General features: G+C 33.1%; 1 protein-coding gene and 1 long non-coding RNA gene across 2 annotated transcripts; one reads left to right on the forward strand and one right to left on the reverse strand.

Annotated features, from left to right (window-relative positions):
• Positions 1-493: 493 nt before the first annotated feature.
• Positions 494-1,616, forward strand: LOC120141889 (histone H3.3). The gene is made up of 5 exons (XM_039156652.1): positions 494-525; positions 890-961; positions 1,048-1,124; positions 1,218-1,308; positions 1,395-1,616. The coding sequence occupies exons 2-5, from the start codon at positions 890-892 to the stop codon at positions 1,563-1,565; spliced, it is 411 nt and encodes a 136-aa protein (XP_039012583.1). The 5' UTR covers positions 494-525; the 3' UTR covers positions 1,566-1,616.
• On the reverse strand, positions 1,217-22,260 carry LOC120141890. The gene is made up of 4 exons (XR_005517812.1): positions 22,250-22,260; positions 5,800-5,805; positions 4,544-4,553; positions 1,217-1,338 (listed from the first exon to the last, which is right to left on the reverse strand). It is a non-coding gene; the product is annotated as an uncharacterized LOC120141890 (long non-coding RNA).
• Positions 22,261-22,650: the final 390 nt, after the last annotated feature.

Genomic DNA, 22,650 nt, shown 5'->3' on the forward strand with positions numbered 1-22,650 from the left:
TCGAAGCAAATTTAATAATTATTTTTAAATTTAAATTTAAAAATTTTATATTTCAAATTAATATTAATATTTATTGTATTTATAATTCAATAATTTATCATTAAAAAATTCTTTCAATCAAATAATTATGTGTTATTATCGAAGTAAAGAATTAAATTTATTTAGTTAGAGTCGTGCCTTATGTGGTGAATCCAGAGAATCCAGCAACTTTCGAAACAAAAAAGCAATAGACCTAAAATGCGTTTTCCTCAACCACCAATCAGAATCAAATACTCAAACAATCACGATCCGTGTCTTCCCCCTATAATATAATCCAAACCGTCATTTTCCTCACAGAAAACACAACTCGTGACCGTTTTGACCGTCGGATTTCGTACCCAACAAACACACGGATACTATATCTTATCCGTCCGATCTACATTAATTAACAAAGCCCCCCACCCTTCTATAAATACCTATTAACCGATGCTCCTTTCTTACCTTTGAACAAAGCAGAGAATAAAAGTTCTTATCTCAAATCTCAAGGTGCGTTCTTCTGTCTGCCTCTCTCAATTATTTTCTTTTTCAAATTTTGTAATTTTCGATTCTTCTCTTTGACGTTTGTTTTTCATGGTAAATTTGTAAGTTAGGTTACTTTGAATTTGTAAGTAGGTTGAATTTCTAGGGTTCATATATAGCCTAGGAGTTTGACTTTCGATTATTTGCTCTTTTAATTCCGATTTCATTATATTAGGGTTTTGAATTTCTTGCTGAGAAATTAGGGATTTTGATTTTTTTTCCTGTTAGTCTCGGTATCAACTCTGATCTGTTATCTTCGTGTTTGTGTTTGGTCGATGAGAAAAATGTATTTTTCGTATGTCGTCTGAAAGTATTTCGTATCTATGCATAGATGGCCCGTACCAAGCAAACTGCCCGTAAGTCAACTGGAGGAAAGGCTCCTAGGAAGCAACTTGCCACCAAGGTAACATATTATGACACATTCATGACCTAATATTAGTTTTTTTGGTTCTGTTCATTAGCTTATGATCTATCTCTGCTGTATTTTAGGCTGCCCGAAAATCGGCCCCCACCACCGGTGGTGTAAAGAAGCCTCATAGATACCGTCCTGGAACTGTTGCACTTCGGTATTCTTTCATATTTTGTTAACATTTTGATTATTCTCTAAGCTGAGATGTTTCATTATATGGTTATTGACCTGTTCTGTTTCACCTATACAGTGAAATTCGTAAGTACCAGAAGAGTACTGAGCTTCTTATCAGGAAATTGCCTTTCCAGAGGCTTGTTCGTGAAATTGCCCAGGATTTCAAGGTACATAATGGTCAATTTTTTGATCAATTCCTTGACGATGATCCTAGTTTCAATCTATTGAACAATATTCGGGCATTATTTTGCAGACTGATTTGCGTTTCCAGAGCCATGCTGTCCTGGCTCTCCAGGAAGCTGCAGAAGCGTACCTGGTGGGTCTTTTCGAAGACACCAATTTGTGTGCAATCCACGCCAAGCGCGTTACAATCATGCCCAAGGATATCCAGTTGGCTCGCAGGATCAGGGGTGAACGTGCTTAATTGTCTATCTTTTAGCTTGTTTGGGTTTTTAAATCTCTTTGTAGGCCAAAATTAAAAGATTAGGTTGGTGGTAGTTGGATTCAATGTGATTTGTCGGCGATCGTCTTGTAATCAACAATTTCTCGTGACTGGTATATTTTTGTTTAAATGTGTTCTGGTTGAACATGATATGCTCATCCATATGTTGTGGCTTTGAACATTTATATATTGTTTGCCAATCAAAACCAGCTTATGTTTTTATGATTTCTTCCGTTGGTGATTTCAGTTTCTGTTCACCTTGTGTATGATGTTAATGGTGGTCCAGTTAGATTGTAGTAGGTGGGCGAAGCGCAGTATTCGCCGTGTCCATTTCTAATCTCGTGAGATGTACTATTGTGTTCGTGTTGCTGTTGGATGCATATATTACGTTAGTCAAATATCCACAAACCCATTACGACCATATGAAAGAGCACAAACTAAGCTCTTCCATTATTGTCTTCCAATCAAACGAGTGCAGAAAATTAGAGAAGAATGGGATTAAGACTCCCAGGTATAAGCTCCGAAGTCTGAGCAAGGCTCTTTAACTTATTTAATCTACAGTCCTGAGTATTTATTTTGGTTAACATGGGGTGATAGTAAGTGATAATATATGTTTAAATGATTTTAATAATTTGAGAGTGGTTTTATAGGTAATACATGTTTAAAAGATTTTCAATAATTTGAGAATGGATTTAAATGATTGGATTTTTAGATATTTTTGCTATATTCTAAATTTTAGAAAAGATGAATTATTTTTTGGTTCAATTTTTTTTGCAGATATGTTTAGATTTTTATAAATGATAATTATTTTTTTAATCACTAAAATTGTTTGATTTGTGTAATCTTGAGTAAAATTTGTTATGAAGAATCAGATTACATGTAATCTAATAACGAAATTTGATATAGCAGTTACTGGTGCATTGAAGATCTTATCGTATAATGACCAACAGAATAGGAAATATATTGCAGGAGTGTAGTGACGATTAGTTAAATTTTGGGATTTATAGAAGATTATGTGTGCAAAATAAATTATTTTTGTTGATGTACCACTAAATTTTAATAAAAAAATAATAATGTGATCGTCTTTAATTATAATAATATATTTAATGTTTAGATATTTTATTAACTTTATATATAATTTTTTTAGTATTTTTATATTTATTAAACAAAATATTTATCCGTGAAGTATTCTTGAAATATTTTTTTTGCATATTCAAATATCTTATTAATATTTAAGCATATTTATAAAACATTTCAACGCTTTCAAAATGTTCTGCAAGTGTGATTGATGTATCTTCGCCTTATTAGAAGTAATAAGGTAAAATATATCTCGCCTTATTCGAATCAATGAGGTAGAATTTCTTTCGCTAGCGAAAGACATTTGTTAAAGCACAATAAAGGAACCCTTATTGTTAGAGCGGAGATTCTCTATGTTAAGTATAGCTGGTTCAGCTAGGTGCAGTGCTCGGGTGGTTGCAACTGGAGTAGTTCTTGATGTTAGTTAGCAATTGAGGTTGTTAGTTTGTTACTTGATATTGTTAGCGTAGTTAGCAGCAATTAGCTTAGCATTGTAAGCTGTGTAAAGCAACATGCAAACTCTTTTAAATGTATGCTTGAATATACTTTCTAGAAGTTTACAAAGTTGTTGATTTCTTAACATGGTATCAATCGCCAAAGATCTTGGTGACCTTTCTTGTGCTTTTGCTGCTTGATCATGTTGTTTGGTGAAGTGTTTTACTCCTCCAGCAGAATCAAGATGTTTTCAAACAAAAAGATTAATGTGGTGCTCGATGAAATGAATTTTTTACTGTAGAAACAGTAAGTACTACTTACCGTTCATAGTCATCGTCTTAAACGACTGCTTATTGGTGCGATGAAGCCTCCACCTGAGTTGATTGCTGATAAAAATGGTGCAATTATTCCGAATGAAGATTATGAGGACTTTGTGGCCCAAGATAGTGCGTTGTGTCTTGCTTGTTGTCAACTATTAGCAATCATTTGCTTTCTCAGTTTATTGGAGCAGAGACTGCTTCTGCAGTCTGGAATACTGTGTTACAATTCTTTGCCACCAGATCATCGACAACAGTTATGAATTTGCATTGCAAGCTACAGTCTTTCAAGAAAGGTGAAGATAGTATGCGGGTGTATTTGTCTCGAATCAAAGAAACATGTGATGTTTTGGCATCTTGTGGCAGTGTTGTTCCCACAGTTGGTCAGGTAGCAAGTATTCTAAAAGGGTTATCTCGGGAGTATCAACCCTTCATGGCAGTGATCACTACCAGTAGAGAGCCTTTGTCTTTAGAAAAAAGTTTGTACAATTCTCATTGATGCTGAAACACAGTTAGCAGGGTTTGCTGCTCAAGAAGAGGTAGTCTTGGCAAGTGAGAATGTTGCTCGTGGCTTCGAGCCTATTAAGGATGGCTCGCACTCATACTCACATTATCATCGATCTCATCAGCCCACCTTTCTGGTGGGAGATCTAATGGCAAGAGTGGTCGTGGACGTGGAAGGTCGCGAGTTCAATGCCAGCAGTGTGGATAGCTACATCATTTTGTTGACCTATGCTAGTATTAGTAAGATGAGAATTTTCAGATTGTATCTTCTAGTACCAGTCAATCTCAGTATACGAGTGACTCAGCCAGAGCTAATAATGTATCTTATGATAATGTTGTCTGTGAATGTTGTTCGAGTAATTAACGATCTTAGTCGGGGACAGAAGGTACTTCTCGTGAACATTTGTCCTCTGGACCTGTTCAAGATGAATGGGTGGTGGATTCGGGTGACACTCATCATGTGATACCAAAGTCAGGTAATACTCATCGGGTAGAGCGTGGTGGCCCAGATAAGTTTATAGTTGGTGATGGTCTTTCTTTACATGTTAATATGATTGGTGATGCTACCTTAGAAACATCAACTAGGTCGTTATTGCTAAATGATCTACTTCATGTGCCTAGAATAACATAGAATCTTCTCTCGGTGTCCAAGTTTGCTAGGGACAATGGAGTGTACTTTGAGTTTCATGCTCAAGGATGTTGTGTTCGTGATGTTACTACTAAGGACATTTTACTGCGTGGTCGTGTTGAGGGCGGTTTGTATTTTTCTTAGGAGATCAAATTCCAGGTGCTTGTCGAAATGATGCTACTCATTCAACTGTTGCTTCAAATAGTTTCAGACTTTGGCATTGTCGATTAGGACATACAACGTATATCACTGTTGCTCATGTTTGTAAAACACTTGATGTAATGCTTTCTAAGGATATGAATAACATGTGTGAAGCTTGTTGCATTGGTAAAATACATAAATTGTCTTTTGTTGATTATACTATTGTTTATACTGCACCGTTTCAGTTTGTGTTCATTGATATTTAGGGACCGACCCATGTAATGTCCAATAGTTATCGTTACTATTTGTCATTTGTAGATGCATATTCAAGGCATTCTTGGGTATACTTCCTAACAGATAGGTCACACGTTGTGGTTGTTTTTAAATAATTTCAGAAAATGGAGTTGACTCAGTTTGGTGTGCCTGTCAAAGTTGTTCAAAGTGATTGGGGTGGTGAGTATTGGAGTCTTTATTTTGTTTTAGCTAAAGATGGTATCATTCATCGGGTAGCCTGTCCACATACTTCTGAACAAAATGGGGTAGTTGAGAAGAAACACAGACACATTGTTGAGTTGGCTTTGGTGCTTCTGGCCCAAGCTGCAATGCCTCTATGTTGTTGGTATTATGTTGTTGTCACTGCCGTATACATCATCAATCGCTTGCCAACAAAAGTGTTAGATGATATGTCTCCTCTTGAGAAGCTGTGGGGAAAGAAGCCTGAGTATGAATTGATGAGGTTGTTTGGATGTAAGTAATATCCACATTTGAGAGTGTTTTAGAGGCACAAGCTGGATTTCAGGTCTCAGTCGTGCACATTTTTAGGTACAGTCCACATCATAAGAGTTATATGTGCCTAGCTACTGATGAAAGAATTTATATATCTAGGCATGTAATCTTTGATGAGTTAGTTTTTCCATTCATGAGTGATGCTGCCTCTCCTGTCACATTTAGTATTGCAAATTCTAAATCAAGGTCTCTTGAGCTTGTTGCAGATGTTAGCAAATTACAAGCTGGTGGTGCTGTTGTGGGTATCAGACCAGTAAATGCACATGTTGAAGAAGTTGTGAAACTGTTGAGTGATGAATTTTCTCTGAAGGATCATGGAGAATTTAACTTCTTTCTTGGCATTGAGGTTAAATGATGTGGTGAGACATTGATTCTTAGTTAATGTAAGTTTGTTTTGGGGTTTAGGGTTATGAAACCATGGTCTGGTTGTAGCACCGGCAGTGACAGGACTTCATTTTGTAGCATTTGTTGATGTTAACTGGGGTGGCAATACAGATGATCGAAAGTCCATCACATGCAATTGTATTTTTGTTGGTGATAATCTGGTTATGTGGAGTTCGAAAAAGTAAAAGTCGGTTTCTCGATCACCATGGAGGCTGAATATAGAAATGTTGCTGATGCTACTACTGAAACAACATGGGTGAGTGTATTGCTTGTAGATATGGGAGTGCAACAGTTGAAGACTCTTGTGGTTTGGTGTGACAATAATAGTACAGTTGCCATAACTACAAATTCAGTGTATCATGCTAAAACAAAGCATGTGGAGCTTGAGCCAAGCATGTGTTAGTGAACTATGTTCCTGCTAGTCATCAAGTAGCTGATGGCTTGACCAAGCCTTTGTCAACAACACAGTTTGAATTGTTTCGTGCAAAGCTTAATGTTTAGTCGTTTTGTAACATCCTCAATACCGGGTTAGTGACCAAATTGTAAAATTTGAGAATTTGGTGATAAAAGTAAAATATTTGAATAGTTTAATGATTTATTTGGAAATATTTCCTGAAATCTATTAGTAATTATCAAAGGAATTAAAGGGCAAAATGTCATTTGACAAGAAAGATATTTTTCTTTCTTTGATAAATATGAATCACGTGGGGGTGGGGGAGTTATCTGAAAACTCTCTTATTCTTTCTTCTTCTTCCTCTCATCCCGTATCTCTAAGCTCAAAGGTGAGGTTTCTATTTAGTTAATTTCTAGTTAAATTTAAGGTTGGGTTATGATCATTAGATGATAATTAAGCTTAAGGAAAACTTAATTTGTTCTAAAACAACAAGTTGAAATGTATAGAAGAGATTAAAGAAAATGAGTTTTTAGATGAATTTCTGGAAAATAGTTAATAAGTGAATTTTGAGAAGAAATTTGACTTGTCATCACTAAGAATAAGAGATTTATGAAGTTAAAAATGATTAATAACAAAGTTGAAAGTTTAGTAAGATTCTTAATTTTAAGAATCATGATGAGATATGGAAGATAAAGATGGTTTATATATATATAAGTTGGTTTAAGTAATGGTAGTCGAGTTTAATGGCATGATAGGGGCTTAAAATAGAAGAATTGAGTGAAGAGTTGATATTTTCGAACTTAAAAAGTGATTTTCTGGGCAAAGGGTATCGGTACCCATTCAATAAGTATCGATACACTCTTAAACGAAATTTACAGATTTCAATAGAGGTACCGATACCCTAGGGGGGAGGTACCGATACCACCCTAAAAGAAAATGAAATTAAGCTTTTCGTTTAGTCAAGAAATGAAAGTAACACTTTCATTAGTTCAAGAAAGGAAAGATTAGAGTATATCAATTGGGATATTGATATGGATATATGTATTGTTATGTAGATGTAGAACGTAATCTCGTTCCAGAACAATCAAAGAATTAGGATCAAGTCAAAGCAAGCAAGGCTAAGGTGAGTGCAAATTTAATTTGTACTTATATTATCGAATAAACATTGGCTTGCGATGAGCCAGTGACGGAGTTACTATGGTAAGAAGTGACTCCTAAAATGATATTTGATTTACAATACATACATAAGTTATATGTGTTTACATGATTAGATAAATGATACATGATTTATTTGTATGAATGGGTATACGTGTTAACATGTTATTATGTATGTTATATGATTTGTATAAATATATGTTAGTGTGATAAGTTATATGAAACAATACAAATGATCTATATGATGGTAAAAGAATATGAAATAAATTATGTGATAAAGGCATAAGGAATGAAATGAGCAAGTGAATATAAGTTGACTCAGTACAATTTATACTATATAGTATTAGTGAGTACACGAGAAAGGTTATGAAATTCTATGAGAACAATATTTAAGTTAGGAGACATAGACATAAGCGATTATATGAATATGTAAGATAAGTTATATGGGAAAAATATGTGAATGAGATATGATATATATTTATGTGAAACCATGCAAAGTGATATGAGCTATGTGACATATGAATATGAAATCATATGAAAAGTGTCATGAAAGTAAACTACGTGATTATATGCACATGTGATATGTGACAGAAAAGAAGAAATATATGATTATAAGAGCAATGATATGAACTACAATGATAGTGCCCATGTTATGTGATATGAGCTAGTGGTATAGTTGGCATGCCAAGAGTCGAGGGTTTATCTATGTCTTTCGGGACATATGGATAGTATTACCTATGTCTTTCGGGATATATGGACAGTATTACCTATGTCTTTCGGGACATATGGACAATATTACCTATGTCTTTCGGGACATATGGGCAGTATTACCTATGCCTTTCGGGACATATGGACAATATTACCTATGTCTTTTAGAACATATGAACAAGATTGCCTATGTTCTTCGGGACATATGGACAGTTTACCTATGTTCTCCGGGACATATGAAAAGATTATTATACGAGCTGTGGTGACAACATAAGTGTGCACAACCTCTATGTACTCACATATCTTTAGTTCTCACAAGTGTACCATGAGCTAATTAAAGAGATAACACAAATATAATATATGTGATGTATATGCTTTTGGTGACATAAAATGTTACAGAAATTATATGATGATGTGTGTATTGTTTGGTTAAGAGTGTTAGATACAAGAGCATATGACTAAGGGATTAAGGATAATGCTAAGAAGGTAAATAATGATATATGTGCATGTATGCAGTGGTTCTATGATAGGGTATATGTTTTTATATGATATGATAGTATCAATTATTTATGTATTAATATGAGTAGAGTAATGTTACATGTTTTCATGCCTCACTAAGTCATCGACTTAGCGTGTGATTGTTTCACACGTAGGTTTGGAAAGCGAAAAAGAGAAATAAAGAAGAATAAGACATGTCAGTTCTCCTTACCGTAGATCAGATCAGAAATGTAGTTGAATTACATGTATTTTGTTACATAGAATTTAGTTGGCATGTAATATAAAAGATTTGAATCCGATATGCTCTGATCGAGTTTTGTAATGTTTTAAACGTATTTATGTAAATGGTAAATGTATAGCTATGGAAGTTTAAGTATTTTGTGAGTTTTATATATTTTGCCGAAAGTTACTGTAGCAAGGGTATCGGTACACTGTAGCAGGGTATCTGTATCATTGTTTAATTCTGGAAAATTTTAACATTCGGTACTATTTATATTACTGTTCACGGTAATGTTCATTATTATTCACATTATTGTTCATACAATATAATACTGTTCATACTGTATATTATTGTTCATAAAAACGTCTTTGACTTAAATTTTTATAATGAAACATAATTTAACAGTATATGATTGTATTTTCTTAATATAATTCCAAATGTTATGTTATTTTGCAAGGATATTTTTTTTAAAAGTCAATATGACATCTCGAACTCTTATCCGGATCGGGTACGGATTGGGGTGTTGCACATTTTTTGGGGGAGAAAAAAACAGGGAGAATGTTAAGTATAGTTGAGGTTCAGCTAGGAGTAGTGCTCGGGTGGTTGCAACTAGAGTAGTTCTTGATGTTAGTTAGCAGTTGAGGTTGTTAGTTTGTTACTTGATATTGTTAGTGTACTTAGCAGCAGTTAACTTAGCATTGTAAGTTGTATAAAGCAGCATGCAAACTCTTGTAAATGTATGCTTGAATATACTTTCTGGAAGTTTACAAAGTTGTTGATTTCTCAATACTCTAATCCCTTAAGTGAATTTTATAAGCCGAAAGCTTGGGGTGGAGACATCTCAACGATTTCAAGGTAGAGGCATATTATTATTAGTAAACAACAAAGGCATTTTAACTCATGTGACCAGTTAATGAAGTGAAATATTTCAGTTAGAGAGAAAACATCCTCACAATGACAGCATAATAAAGATATCTCAATGTCTTGGAAACATGATAAAGGATATAAGATTCCCATAAAGACAATAAGAAAATATTCTTGGAGAGGTGATCGAGGACTTGCCTTCGAAAAATTCCAGTACTAAAGCGGATAAGTAAAAGTCTGATGTTTACGTATATTGGAGGTTGCATCACTAATATATACTAAGAGAGATTTTTTTATTGTACTTATATTCTACATGGTATCATACCAGAGTTTTGATCTACAAACTTACCTTGACAAATCCAGGTTTATGGTCAGAAATCAATCCCGGATCTAACTAAAATCTTTCCCAAAAATATCATCATCGATACCTTGTTTGTACCTATCACCTACCTCAAGCTTGAGAGCAACATCAGCAAATTTCTTAGTAGATGACATGGTGTGGTTTATAGACGATGTTTTAGAAAGAGATGAGAGGTGCATGTCAACTGATTCTTTTCGGTCGAGAAATTCTTCATGCTCATTGCACCAATTATTGATGAGAACAAATGAGTTATGTCGATTCTTGATAGTTTGTCTCTTTTGGTTTAGGCGAAAAGCCACAACTGATGATTCATGGTGGTATTGCAAAATATTATAAGCATATGTTCTTTTAAATATCGAGTAGAAATAAGGTAGAAGATGAAGTCCTAAAGATAGAAAAGTCCCCTTCATCAGCCTTGTATGACTGCTTTTATATTGACCCTTGGTGTTAGTATCAGGGATAAGATTATGATGGTCATTTGTATATTGGCAGACTAAGTAGATATGATTATCAAATATTAAGCTTGACTCTAAAAAATCATGTAAGTTTATTAAAGGTCATATTGAGAGACTCTAGTTGTCCGAAGGATGTGAAGCTCCCAAAAAGCTCAACGCTCATAAATGAAGGAATAATAGGAGAAGTATAATTTCATGATAAAACTTGAAGATGTACAACAATGCTTAAATAAATTTATAACGTAAATCATTTTTTAAAGTATAAAAACCTTAAACAATATTAAAAATAATACTTTTAAAAGCTATAAATAATAATTTAATAAAAATGTGATGTAAATAATGTTGAGAAGTCAACCTCCATGATATGCATGGAAAGAACTCGGCATTAGACAAAGATTATTCAAAGGCCTAAACCAAATTGTATGTGTTTCTTTAAGAAATTAAAACTAATCAAGAAAAGGAATGAACAGTCATAGAACACCACAATATAGGGACGGACTTAGGGAATTCAGTTGTCTCTAAAAAAATTAAATAAATTTATCCCCGTAACATGAAATCCTAGGTACGCACATGGGACAATTAAAATGAAGGCTTTGATGACCATTCAATTCCCAATCCCGCGATTTTGTAACAACGAAAAAAATGAAAAGAGAAAAGAAAAGAAACCAATCAATTCACTCTTCCAATAATAAACCTCATACTGGATGAATGCGTAAGAAAATCCTCCTTCTTCTCCTTGAAGCCAAGCAACTTTGACCGAAACCCTTTCTTCTTCTCCTTCTTCTTACCATTGCCAAACTCTTCTCCATCGAAGTCTTTTTCTACGAAAGCAAGGGACTTACTCTTATTAAAACCATTTGACGCAGCAGCACTTACCCTGAAAGATGAGGAAGGCCAAGGGTTTTGGTCAGCTGGAGAAAATAGTAGTGAAGGAACGACTCTTGGATTAGATTCTTTGTATGAAGAAGATGATTAACAAAGAAGAGATAATCTTTCCCTTAGACATGATGGGCAAACCCCTTGTTTTCCTTGGAGATCTGGGTGCTTCTTGCATCCATGCCTTGATTCAGAGAACCCCATTTTAATATTAATCAATTCTTTTTTTTTTCTTCGACTGCTGATGTATTTTGCTTTGTGTACATATATAATAGATGACTTGGAGGGAAAGCAATTTCCGTTTGGTTTCCAAGAAAGTTTATCCTATGCAACAAAGAAGTTTCTCGGCTGGGCAGTGACGTTAGCTTTTCTCTCCCACACGTGAATTTGGGAATGACAATGGAAGAAAAAACACTTAGGGGTTGACTTTGAATTGATGACTTTTTTTTTTGATAAATTAGAATGAAAATAGTTTTTCTTGCCAATAAGAAAATAAAAGTTAGGGTTTTGTTTATTGTAATTATGGGAGGGCGTAAGGTCTTACGTAAGTTTTAAGTTCATGTGAATATAATTGCGCGGTAATGTGATCGATACGATGTTACACCAAAAAATATAAATTAATAATAATAATAATAAACTATTTTTTAATTGTATGTAATAATTACAATGTAATATTTATTCAGAATTTTCTTAACCGACTAATAATGGCATGATGAACACATACTTTAAAGACACAGTTGCTTGATTGGTTCGCGATAATAAATTCCCACTTGATGGGTTCACACTAATAAACTCTTTGCATTTTCAGAAGAGATTAATAAATTATTCATTTAGAAATTTCTTGACCAATTGACAATGCACATACATTCTATAGACGTATCTACTCAAACATAAAACCTCTTAAAAAGACAATAATTTATTTTATCACTTAGGCCAATTAATGGATTCACAATAATAAACTCCTATCTTTGCATTTCTCGAAGAGATTAACAAACTATTAATTTTGTGGCAATGAATTGTCTAAGTTTCATATTCGTTGGTGTTAATGTAGAATTTTGTTTGTATACCTAAAGAAAAATCTGAAAGAGAAATATATTGGTTGCCTCATAATTTGAAATTCTCATAGATAGTATTGAATTAAAAGTGAGTATTCGAATGAATTGAGTTAATAAATTTGATTTATTTGAATTGACCAATATTATTTTATCATTTAAATTTTATTTATGTTCAATTTTAAATTTGATTACTATTATTTATAATATTATGGTGTTGATTGGTTCCAATTTAAGAGACTCTTCAATCATATATGATGTACATATATATTTTTTTCATATTATTTTTCACACATGCGAGTAAAATTTGTAATGTTATTTAATAAATCAAATAACATCTAAAATTATAATATTATTTTTAACATACGAGACTTTAAGAATAAATCGTTGATTATAGAGTCAAGAAAACGATGCGAAGAAAAAACATTACAAAAAGTTATAATCAGATGATTAAGTTGAATAAAACAAAAAATAGAAGATTAAATTATAAAAATTAAAATTATACATACATTCTAAAATGGTTGAAGATCATATAATTCAAATTTAATCAAAATTGGTATTTTCATAACAAAAGTCTTTGCCTTATTGGTGGGACACTTTTTCTCTCATAATCCGATAGCTTGTTAACTAGGTTTGGGCTGTTACAGCCCATGAGCTTTACTCAAATTTGAAAAAAATAAGGAAATTATTGTTAACGAAACATATAAAATAAATCTTCGACGTACATATACTTCAATAAAACATAATATAATTTAATCTAATAAATTTGATAATTATTATTTTGTTTATTATCGAAACTTTGAATTTTAACAAAACATATAAACTAAAAATAAATAAATTGGAGTGCAAAGGTTACATCCAAAACTTTCATATAATACAAACTGTAATATAAGAATGCGAAACAGATGAAAGGGAGCAAAAGATTGTAATACGCTCCGTAAAATTTTATTTGATTAAAAAATTTACTCGATTTGATTCAACTTGAAAAAAAAAATAAAGTTTAAATGTTAAAATACAATTTTTTAACTTGATTAATTTAAAATTATTGAACTTACTAAAATATTCATCCTTGATACTTCGACCCTTTTAAGTTTATTTTAACCAAATTTGAATCTCATGCTCATCTAACACTATAGAATATCTATGCAACTTCAATTTCTATTTTAACAACAAATTTACTCTTTTATAATTTAATCCATTAACTTTGCATTTTATTCAATTTAATTTTTATACTTCAATTTTTTTTTCCTTTTACAAATTCTTTCTTCTCATCATTTCTAGACTCTTTTATACTATCGTTACTATTTTCCTCTAAAATAGTTTCTTTAAAATAAAAATAAATTATAAACATGTTTTATAATTTTAAATGACATTTGATTTATTAAATAACATTATCATATGAAAAAAAATATATGAAGAAACATATATGCATATCTTATATAATTAGAGAAATTATTAAATTAGAATCAATACACATAATAAAATTATAAACATTTACAATTAATTTTGAATAGAAACTTAAAAAATTGAATAAATTCAGCTTAAACTTTATAAATTTAAGGTGAATTTTATAAACTCGTTTTGATTAAAGAAAAAGTTTAAATAAAATTTAAATCTTAAATTAAAAACCTTTAACTCTATTAATTTTTAAAAAAATACTCAATTCCGTAGAATATTCACCCATAATCGTATTTTGTAAAGGAGAGGTTGGCTTGGCTTGGCGTGGGACACAGCTACAGTTGGAGCGGAGTGGGAAAAATGGGGGTGGGAAAGTTTGAAAATAACCCCAAAACACAAACAAAGTGCACAGAATTGTAGGGTAAGGGTTATAGGGATCTGTGCCTATTTTGGTTTATTAATAAAAAATATAATGGATCAGTTCAGTTGACGTGTGTCTCGGTGTACCTTTAAAAAACCTCCCACACAGTCTGCAGTGCAAGAGTCAACAAAAGCGTCATTGACGCCCTCCAAATGACAACTAAGTCCTTGCCATCACTCATCAACAAAACTCAACTAAACTCTGCAATAAAAGAATATTGATCTTTTTAAGTACTAAATTTAAGCATCGTATTTATAGAGAATTTATATTTTCAGTAAATTAAGAAAGTTTTAATTTTATATTATTTTAAAATCATATTATTTGTTAAAAAAAGAGCATATTATATTTTGGCACCCTAATTATCACTTTTGTTTTATTTTGGTCACCCAATTATTTTTATTCAAAATCATATATAACATTTAGTTTAAATTTGTTTTGATTATCTGTCGTTAAAAAATTAAGTAATATCATACAAGCAGTTCTACTAATTTTCTAACGATATATGATTAAAATGAAACTAAAAAATATTGTTAGGTATGATTTAAAAAAATAATTGGGTGGTCAAAACAAAATAAAAGTAATAGATGTGCAGACACTCATTTTCGCCCGAAATTATTTTATTTTATTATATATATATATATATATATATATTTTTATTATATATATATATATATATGTATGTAGTAATATAGTTTTTGAAAATGTTTTTGACAAAGTATAATGTATAATTTTTGGAAAACGATTTTCGAAAATAAGTATATATTATATAGTTTTTTAAAACATTTTTAATATATATATACATAATATATAGTTTTGAAAAACATTTTTGAAAACATTTATATATTATATAGTTTTTAAAACATTTTTGAAAATATTTATATATTGTATAGTTTTTAAAACATTTTTAAAGTATATATAATATATAGTTTTCAAAACATTTTGAAAACATATATATATTATATAGTTTTTAAAACATTAATATATAATATATAATTTTTAAAGTCATTTTGAAAACTTATATAATATATAGTTTTTAAAACATTTATGAAAATAAATATATTATATAGTTTTTAATTTTTTTTGAAAACATATATAATATATATTTTTAAAACATTTATTCTTTTATTTATTATTATTTTCATTTATTTTTTATTTATTATTTATTATTTGGTGTTTGTCCAGGTCTAAAAATACAGTCCAAGCAGTCCACAGAACGGGCCTGAACCAGCCCAGTAGAGTTAGGGTTTCACATACAGCACTGCGCCGCATGGGAGAGCAATAGACAATCACGCGTCACCAACAACGAAACGGCCGACCGTTTATCCCGGGACTGACCCATCCAGGGATAGTCGGTATCACAAACGACATGCACGGGGAAATCTGAACAGCCCCGTCATTTCGGTGCCAACAACAACCACAGGGCTATAAAAGCCCCCAGTGAGACACGATCAAGGGGGTACCACCATCGATCGGGAACACAAAACCCACGAGGCACCACAACTAAAAAACCCAGAACCAACAGTAAACCAAGGATTTCATCAAGCAAACAACGAGCCAACATCACCAAAACCCAGACCATCACCAGAAAATAGTAAACAAAACATCATACACATCAACGGAGGTATCAACGAGAACCATCAATGATCGAATAGTCAACAACCCCAAAATAAAACAGTGAAGTCAAAACAAAAAATACAACATTCACGACAAGAATCAAAAAACAGAATCCACGAAACAATAACAAAACTGACAAGCAAAAGTCAAACACAAAACGTCGGGGAAACGAGCGGTTTTTAGCAAAGAAATGTAAAAGTCGAAGGTTTAAAGCCTAGATCTACGCCATTTTAAGGTGTTTTTGTGTGATCGGTGCTTGGGGTTAGGTTGATGGGCTTGAGAGAAGCATTTTGGTGGGTTTGGGTTCTTTCCGGCCGCCACCAGAGTGGCGGTCGACAGCAGATGGCCAGGTGGCCAGTCTCCCTCCGGCGAAGGGGGTTAAGAGAATTCTCAACTTTCTCTCTCTTTATTTTCGACGAGAAGGAAGGGAAATGAGGAAGTGTGAAGAAGCAAACTCTATTTTGGGGTTTATATACTAAAGGCAAAACTACGCCGTTTTGCTAAGGGACTTTCTGCGCTTTTTCGCGCATGGGTAAACCGTGTTATAGGTCCCTATAAGTTATAGCATTTGTATTTTAGTCACTAGAATAATTCTCAATAGCTTTGATTTAGATTTCTAATTTTATTTTGTTCATATTTTATTCATTATTCACAATTTAGGATTAATTATTTTTTACTCCTAACTTTTTACTCTTCGTTTTTCAACTTTTTATATTAATTTAATCCCTTAATTTTGGTTTATTTCGATTTGACTCTATAAATTTTTATTTGATTTGATTTTAGTTTTAATTATTTTTTATTTTTAACATTTTTTATTATTATTTCTTTCTCTCATTTCCCTTAAATTTATTTTGTTATTTATATTATATTATTTTATTTTTTATTTATTTAATATTTTTTCTTTTATTCTCATTTTTTATTTTCTTTTCCTCCTTTGATTTATTGTTTTAGTTAATTTTATTATTACTTTTTATCATCACTTTTTTTAACATGTCGATCTTTTTAAGGGTCTTCGTTTAAGTCAATCAAAGGTAAGTAATTCGAATCGAACATTTTAAATTTTAATTTTAATTTTCATAATTAAAGACAACCGAAAAATTAATTGGTACCGAAAGGGCGGTTCAAGGGTGTTAATCCTTCACTGACCGTAACCGACTCTCGAACCTGACACGTTTATGGTACAACGCAGATAAGGTAAGATGGTTTCTGACCCACCTAAATTCATTTTAAAATGGTTGGTGGTGACTCTAACCCAATAATTCACGTCGAAGCCCAATTTCGGGGACCAACCGAAAGACAGTCGCGACAGTTTGGCGACTCTGCTGGGTACAGGTAAGTGAGTCAGACCATAATTAATTTTTGGTTGTCTTTTTAAGCGAAAATAGTAAATTTAAATTTAAATTTATTTATTCGATTCTAATTATTTACTTCCGTTTTTTTCAAATAAATAGTTGTACTGACGTTTTTTCAATGATTTCATATTTTCAAAAGTTTTCATCTCAAGCTCTATACCGGGCTCCGAACCCTATTTAAGTGGGGGTTCAAGTGACGCCTTCATGTGAATTTATTCACCGTGCGAGCTTAGCAAGTAACCTTCAGGATTCATAAATCTTATGTCTTTGTGTGAATTTATTCACCGTGCAGACATAAGGAAATGTTTCCTCTCGAGTTTAACTTAGTCCACATAAGCTTGTAATGGGCTTAAGACTAAGGTTCTGGCAAGCCCAAGGGGGCACCAGCAAGGAGAACTCGAGTACCCTCTTTAGAACCTAAACCGGGAGAGTACAGGGAATTAGAGCCCACCCTAAAACCACATTCCAAACCCTAGGCTGCTTTATTTCCTTATTTACTTTCTGTTCAAAGCATGCGAACTAGACAAATATGCGATTAGGATTTGTTTGAAATTAGCATGCGGGATAGAGATCATGTCCGGGTAGGAATAATAAGCATGTGGGGTAGATATCATGTGGGATATGACTTTTATTTTCATGATTGTTTTTGATTATTTTCACATCACCAACTCTTTTCATTTTTGTTTTCTTTTATTTTATTTTCATCACTTGCATCATTTAAAAGAGGTGTTGATCCACCAAAAACATGTTTGTTAAACATGAATAATTTGCATTAATGGACAAAGGGGTTATAATACAAAGAGATAAAAAGCTCAGAAGTCCAGTTGTGATAAAAAAAGACTCAAAGGCAAAGGTTGCAGGGACAAGATGAGGAAATTGTTACTGACCAGGACGCTTCTTTCAAAAACTACGAGAACAAGATAGAGAGAACCTAGTTGAGCTGGATGCCATTGCTGACGAATTCAAGAAGAAAGCTTCGGATATTTTCCATCGATGAAGGGCTTCAATGGTGTTACCGTTAGGGAACAGACTCAGTAAAGAGTGGAAGCCGGAGATGCAATCCTTTGAGACTTTTTCGAGGCAAACAGCTCGTCACTTGCACAGTCTAGCCAAATGAGTCGGAACGGTTCGACAGACGAAAGACGAACCAACTTGTCAAAGGATGTTCGGGATTTATACTATCAAAATGTTTTTTGTCTCTTTAGACGTAACACTTTTGTCCCCAATAAGGATTATTTATAATAACAAACAAATTTTTGGTTCAATGCCTCGAACATTTCATGCATCATGCATTTAGACATATTTTGCATTTTTTTTTATTTTTCTTTACATTCGCATTAACTAACAGAAGCATGTCTTATCGAAAGGAACACATACTAGATACACCACCTCAAGTAGACACACCTCATCCGCATAACACCCGCTTGAAAAATAAGAAGAAGATGGAAGTAAGAATCGAGAAAATCAAGGAGAACATGGAAAAATTGCAGAAAGAACTTGAAGATAAGATAAACCAGAGTAGTCTGAGTACTCTGGATACAATCATGAAGAACCAAGATTCTTTGGTTGATCTGATCGTTTCCAAGTTAGTTGGCCTACAACAGACCAGTCCGCATGAGGCAGGTTCGCCGGAAGGGGTAACTATACCACCTACCCCACAAGTGGTTGTCTCACCTTAAATCTTATCGGAACTTCGAGGGGACTCATCTACCACAAAAGTGAAGCCCTCGTCCTCTGGATTTAACATTGAGAACAATCCGGGTTATTACCATATACTGGATTTAGACGAAGAGGACAAATCAAAGAAGATGGAGGAGAAAATCAAGCAATTGGAGGAGCAAATGAAGATAGTTAAATGATACCATGACTACCCTGGAGTCGATGTCGTGGAGCTCAGTCTAGTCCCGGACTTGGTTCTTCCTCCGAAATTCAAGACCCCAGAATTTGAGAAGTTTGACAGGAATAGTTGCCCATTCGTTCACATCACCATGTTCTGCCGAAAAATGATAGGATATGGAGGAAACGACCAACTCCTGATCCACTGCTTCCAGGAGAATCTGTCGGGTTCAGCCATCCGGTGGTACAACCAGCTAAGCCGATCAAATATCAAGACCTGGAGGGACCTGACCAAGTCATTTCTAGAACAATACAAGCATGTCAATGACATAAGGTCAGATCGAGTTATGCTACAAAGCATGGAAAAGAAGCATAATGAGAGTTTCAAGCAATACATACAAAAATGGAGGGATTTGGATGTACACGTTCATCCGCCCTTAGATGAGAAAGAAATATGAAAACTTTTTGTACAGACCCTGAAGACTCCATACTTCGGACACCTGGTTGCGATCACATCAGGAAGCTTTTCAGGCTTGGTTATTGTAACATCCTCCATACCGGGTTAGTGATCAAATTGTGGAATTTTAAAATTTAGTGACCAAAGTAGATAAATTGAATAGTTGGAAGATTTAATGGGAATGTTTCATGTAGGATGGATAAGCAAAGAAGGGAAAGTAAGAGGGCAAATGAGTCTTTTAGAAAAATAAATAAATAAATATTACTTAAGGTTATTTAATAAACCACGTGAAAGTTAGTAGAGAAGACAAAAGTTTCCAGATTTCTCTTCTTCTTTCTTTCTTCTTCATCGTGAAGACAAAGCTAAATGTGAGTTTTCTTGTTAATCAAATTCTTTATGAATTTAAAGTTGCTTATTGATCATTAGATGATAACTAAGCTTAAGGAAAGCTTAGGTTATCTTAAAACCATAAGATGATAGGGTTAGGAAGGATTAAAGAAAGGAAGTAGAAAAGTAAAATCTTGGATTAGAGTTCATAATAAGAATTAGAAGTGGGATTTGACTTGTCATCAAGCTAATTAAAGGATATGAAGTGTCAGAATTCGATTTAGAACATGTTGGAAATTGAGTGAAATTCTTAAATTTTATATGGAGAATTGGATTTCTAAGTTTTAAAGGTGTTGAATGGATAATAATTAGTTTAAGTAAGTGTATGCAAGTTAGGGATATAAAAAGAGGTGAAATATAAAGTGTAGAGAAGATTATAAAGAGATTTTCGTGCTTAAAATGACATTTATGGGCTATGTGCATCGATGCACATTCAATGTGCACCGATGCATCAAGGATAAATCCCATAAATTGTTCAAGGTGTATCGATGCACATGAAGTGCATCGATGCACTCTTTTAAAATATAACATCCAATGCCATCAGTGCATCGATGCATAAGGAGTGCATCGATACACCCCCTTAAATATAAAATTCTAATAGGATTTATGCATCGATGCATGGTGTGGTGCATCGATGCATACATTCATTAAAAGATGAAAATGGCTTTTTTTTTAGCCCAAGAAATGATAGTTTAGAATACATTAATTAGTATACTGATTAGCATCAATGAATTACTCTGTAGATACCGAGCCTAAACAAGTTCCAGAACAATTACCTCATAAGATCGATCGAGGAAAAAACAAGGAAATATAGGTGAGTGCATATGCATAGCATGAATATAGTATTCTATTCAGTTCTATACTTGTGATAAGTCTAGATTCAATATTTTGAAACATGATCACATTTCATATTATGATACATGACATGAATTCATATTATATGCATTAAGTGACATGAATATGCAGGAAATGTTATATAAGCTATGTGATAAAGTGATGGAACATGATATGTTTATGTGATAAAGGTATGGAAATTATATGTCTATACAATATAAATTATGGGAATGGTGAAAGCCCATATTATGTAGATGAGAACTATAGGTATAGTTGGCATGCCAAAAGTAGAGGGTCTATGCGGTCCTTCGGGATATATATGTATTCTTTGGAACATGTGTGTGAGGTCTTTTAAGACACATACTTGAACCTTGGCATATGTATATGATTCTTAAGGAAATTTTCTACGTGGTCCTTAGGGACAATCTTATATGGCACTACGGTGCAATTCTACGCGGCACTTCAGTGCAATTCTACGTGGCACTTCGGTGCATTTATACGAGTTGTGGTGATAACATAGTGCACAACCTCATAGTACTCACATACCTTAGGTTCTCAGTATGGTATCATGGGCCAATAATCTTATTAATATGAATTCATGAATGTTAATATATTATGCTTACATGTAAAGAACATGGTGATATAAACTGCATAGTTAAGCATTTGATTTCGTCTCATTCTATTTAATTATGGCATTTCCATTACATTTCTTTGTTATCATTATTATTATATTTCCTCACTAAGTCGATGACTTAGCGTGTAAGTGTTTCACACGTAGGATCCAAGAAAGTAGACGAGACATGTTAATCAGCTGGATAACATTACTCCTGCAACTATCAGATCAAAGGCAACTTGACCAGTAGGTCCTTTTGTTATGTAAATGAATGTTGGCATGTAATCAAAGTGTCAAGTGGTGTATGCTCTGAGTATTTTGATAAACTTATATTAACATATGTATATTATTGTATTTTAATAATATAAGTTCAAATGTTTTATCGATTTTTTAAGAATATTGTTTTGTTTAGTCAATGTGACATCCTAGACTCGTATCCGGGTCGGGTATGAGTTGAGGGTATTACAATTATGGCCGGAGAAATGGTTGAGTCGGCCATAAAACAAGGTAAGATAAATGATGGAGAGGCTAGTAAGAAACCTCCTGTAAAGAAAATGGATGGGGATATTAACAATGTTAACACCTACCATACTAATAAAGGTGTTACAATCTCCAAGCCGAAATCAAATGCAGCTATACCGACTGGTACTTCTAAACAAGATTTTAGAGAACCCCGGAAGGAAAGAGAACATTTCGACCCTATTCCCATTACCTATAAGGAGGTTTAGCAGTAACTTCATGACACCCACGTAGTGTCACCATATCCGGTGGAACCCATAAAGCCCACTTACCCCAAGTGGTATGATGAGAATGCTCATTGTGAATATCACGACGATGTCCCAGGGCACACTATCGAGAACTGTTATGTATTCAAGAGAGTCGTACAGGAGATGCGTAACCAAAACTGGATCGACTTCAACAACTTGGGGACATCCAAGTGAGGAAGATCATTTCATCATTTGAGACATTCTGTTTGAATTTGGTTTTTCATTTTTTTCTCAAGTTTTTTGTAAAAACTTTTAAATAAATTTATATTGCTTTAAAGATATTGAACAATGAATTACATTTGTAAACTTGCAATTATTTTAATATCAACTGAATTAAAAAAATCTGTAAATGATTCAGAATTATAGATCTTTGATAAATTAACCTGATCAAAAACTGATAAAACTAGGACTTTACCTCGAAAAACTCAAACACCATTTACATAGCCTTCTTCCTTCAGAAGGCTTGGCATTTAGATGTGCATAGGTGCGGACAACATGGGGTCTCTTTTGCATATGAAAATTGTTGTACTTCT

Source organism: Hibiscus syriacus, unplaced genomic scaffold, assembly GCF_006381635.1.
Source record: "Hibiscus syriacus cultivar Baekdansim isolate YM2019G1 unplaced genomic scaffold, ASM638163v2 tig00110814_pilon, whole genome shotgun sequence".
NCBI classification, from domain to species: Eukaryota; Viridiplantae; Streptophyta; class Magnoliopsida; order Malvales; family Malvaceae; genus Hibiscus; species Hibiscus syriacus.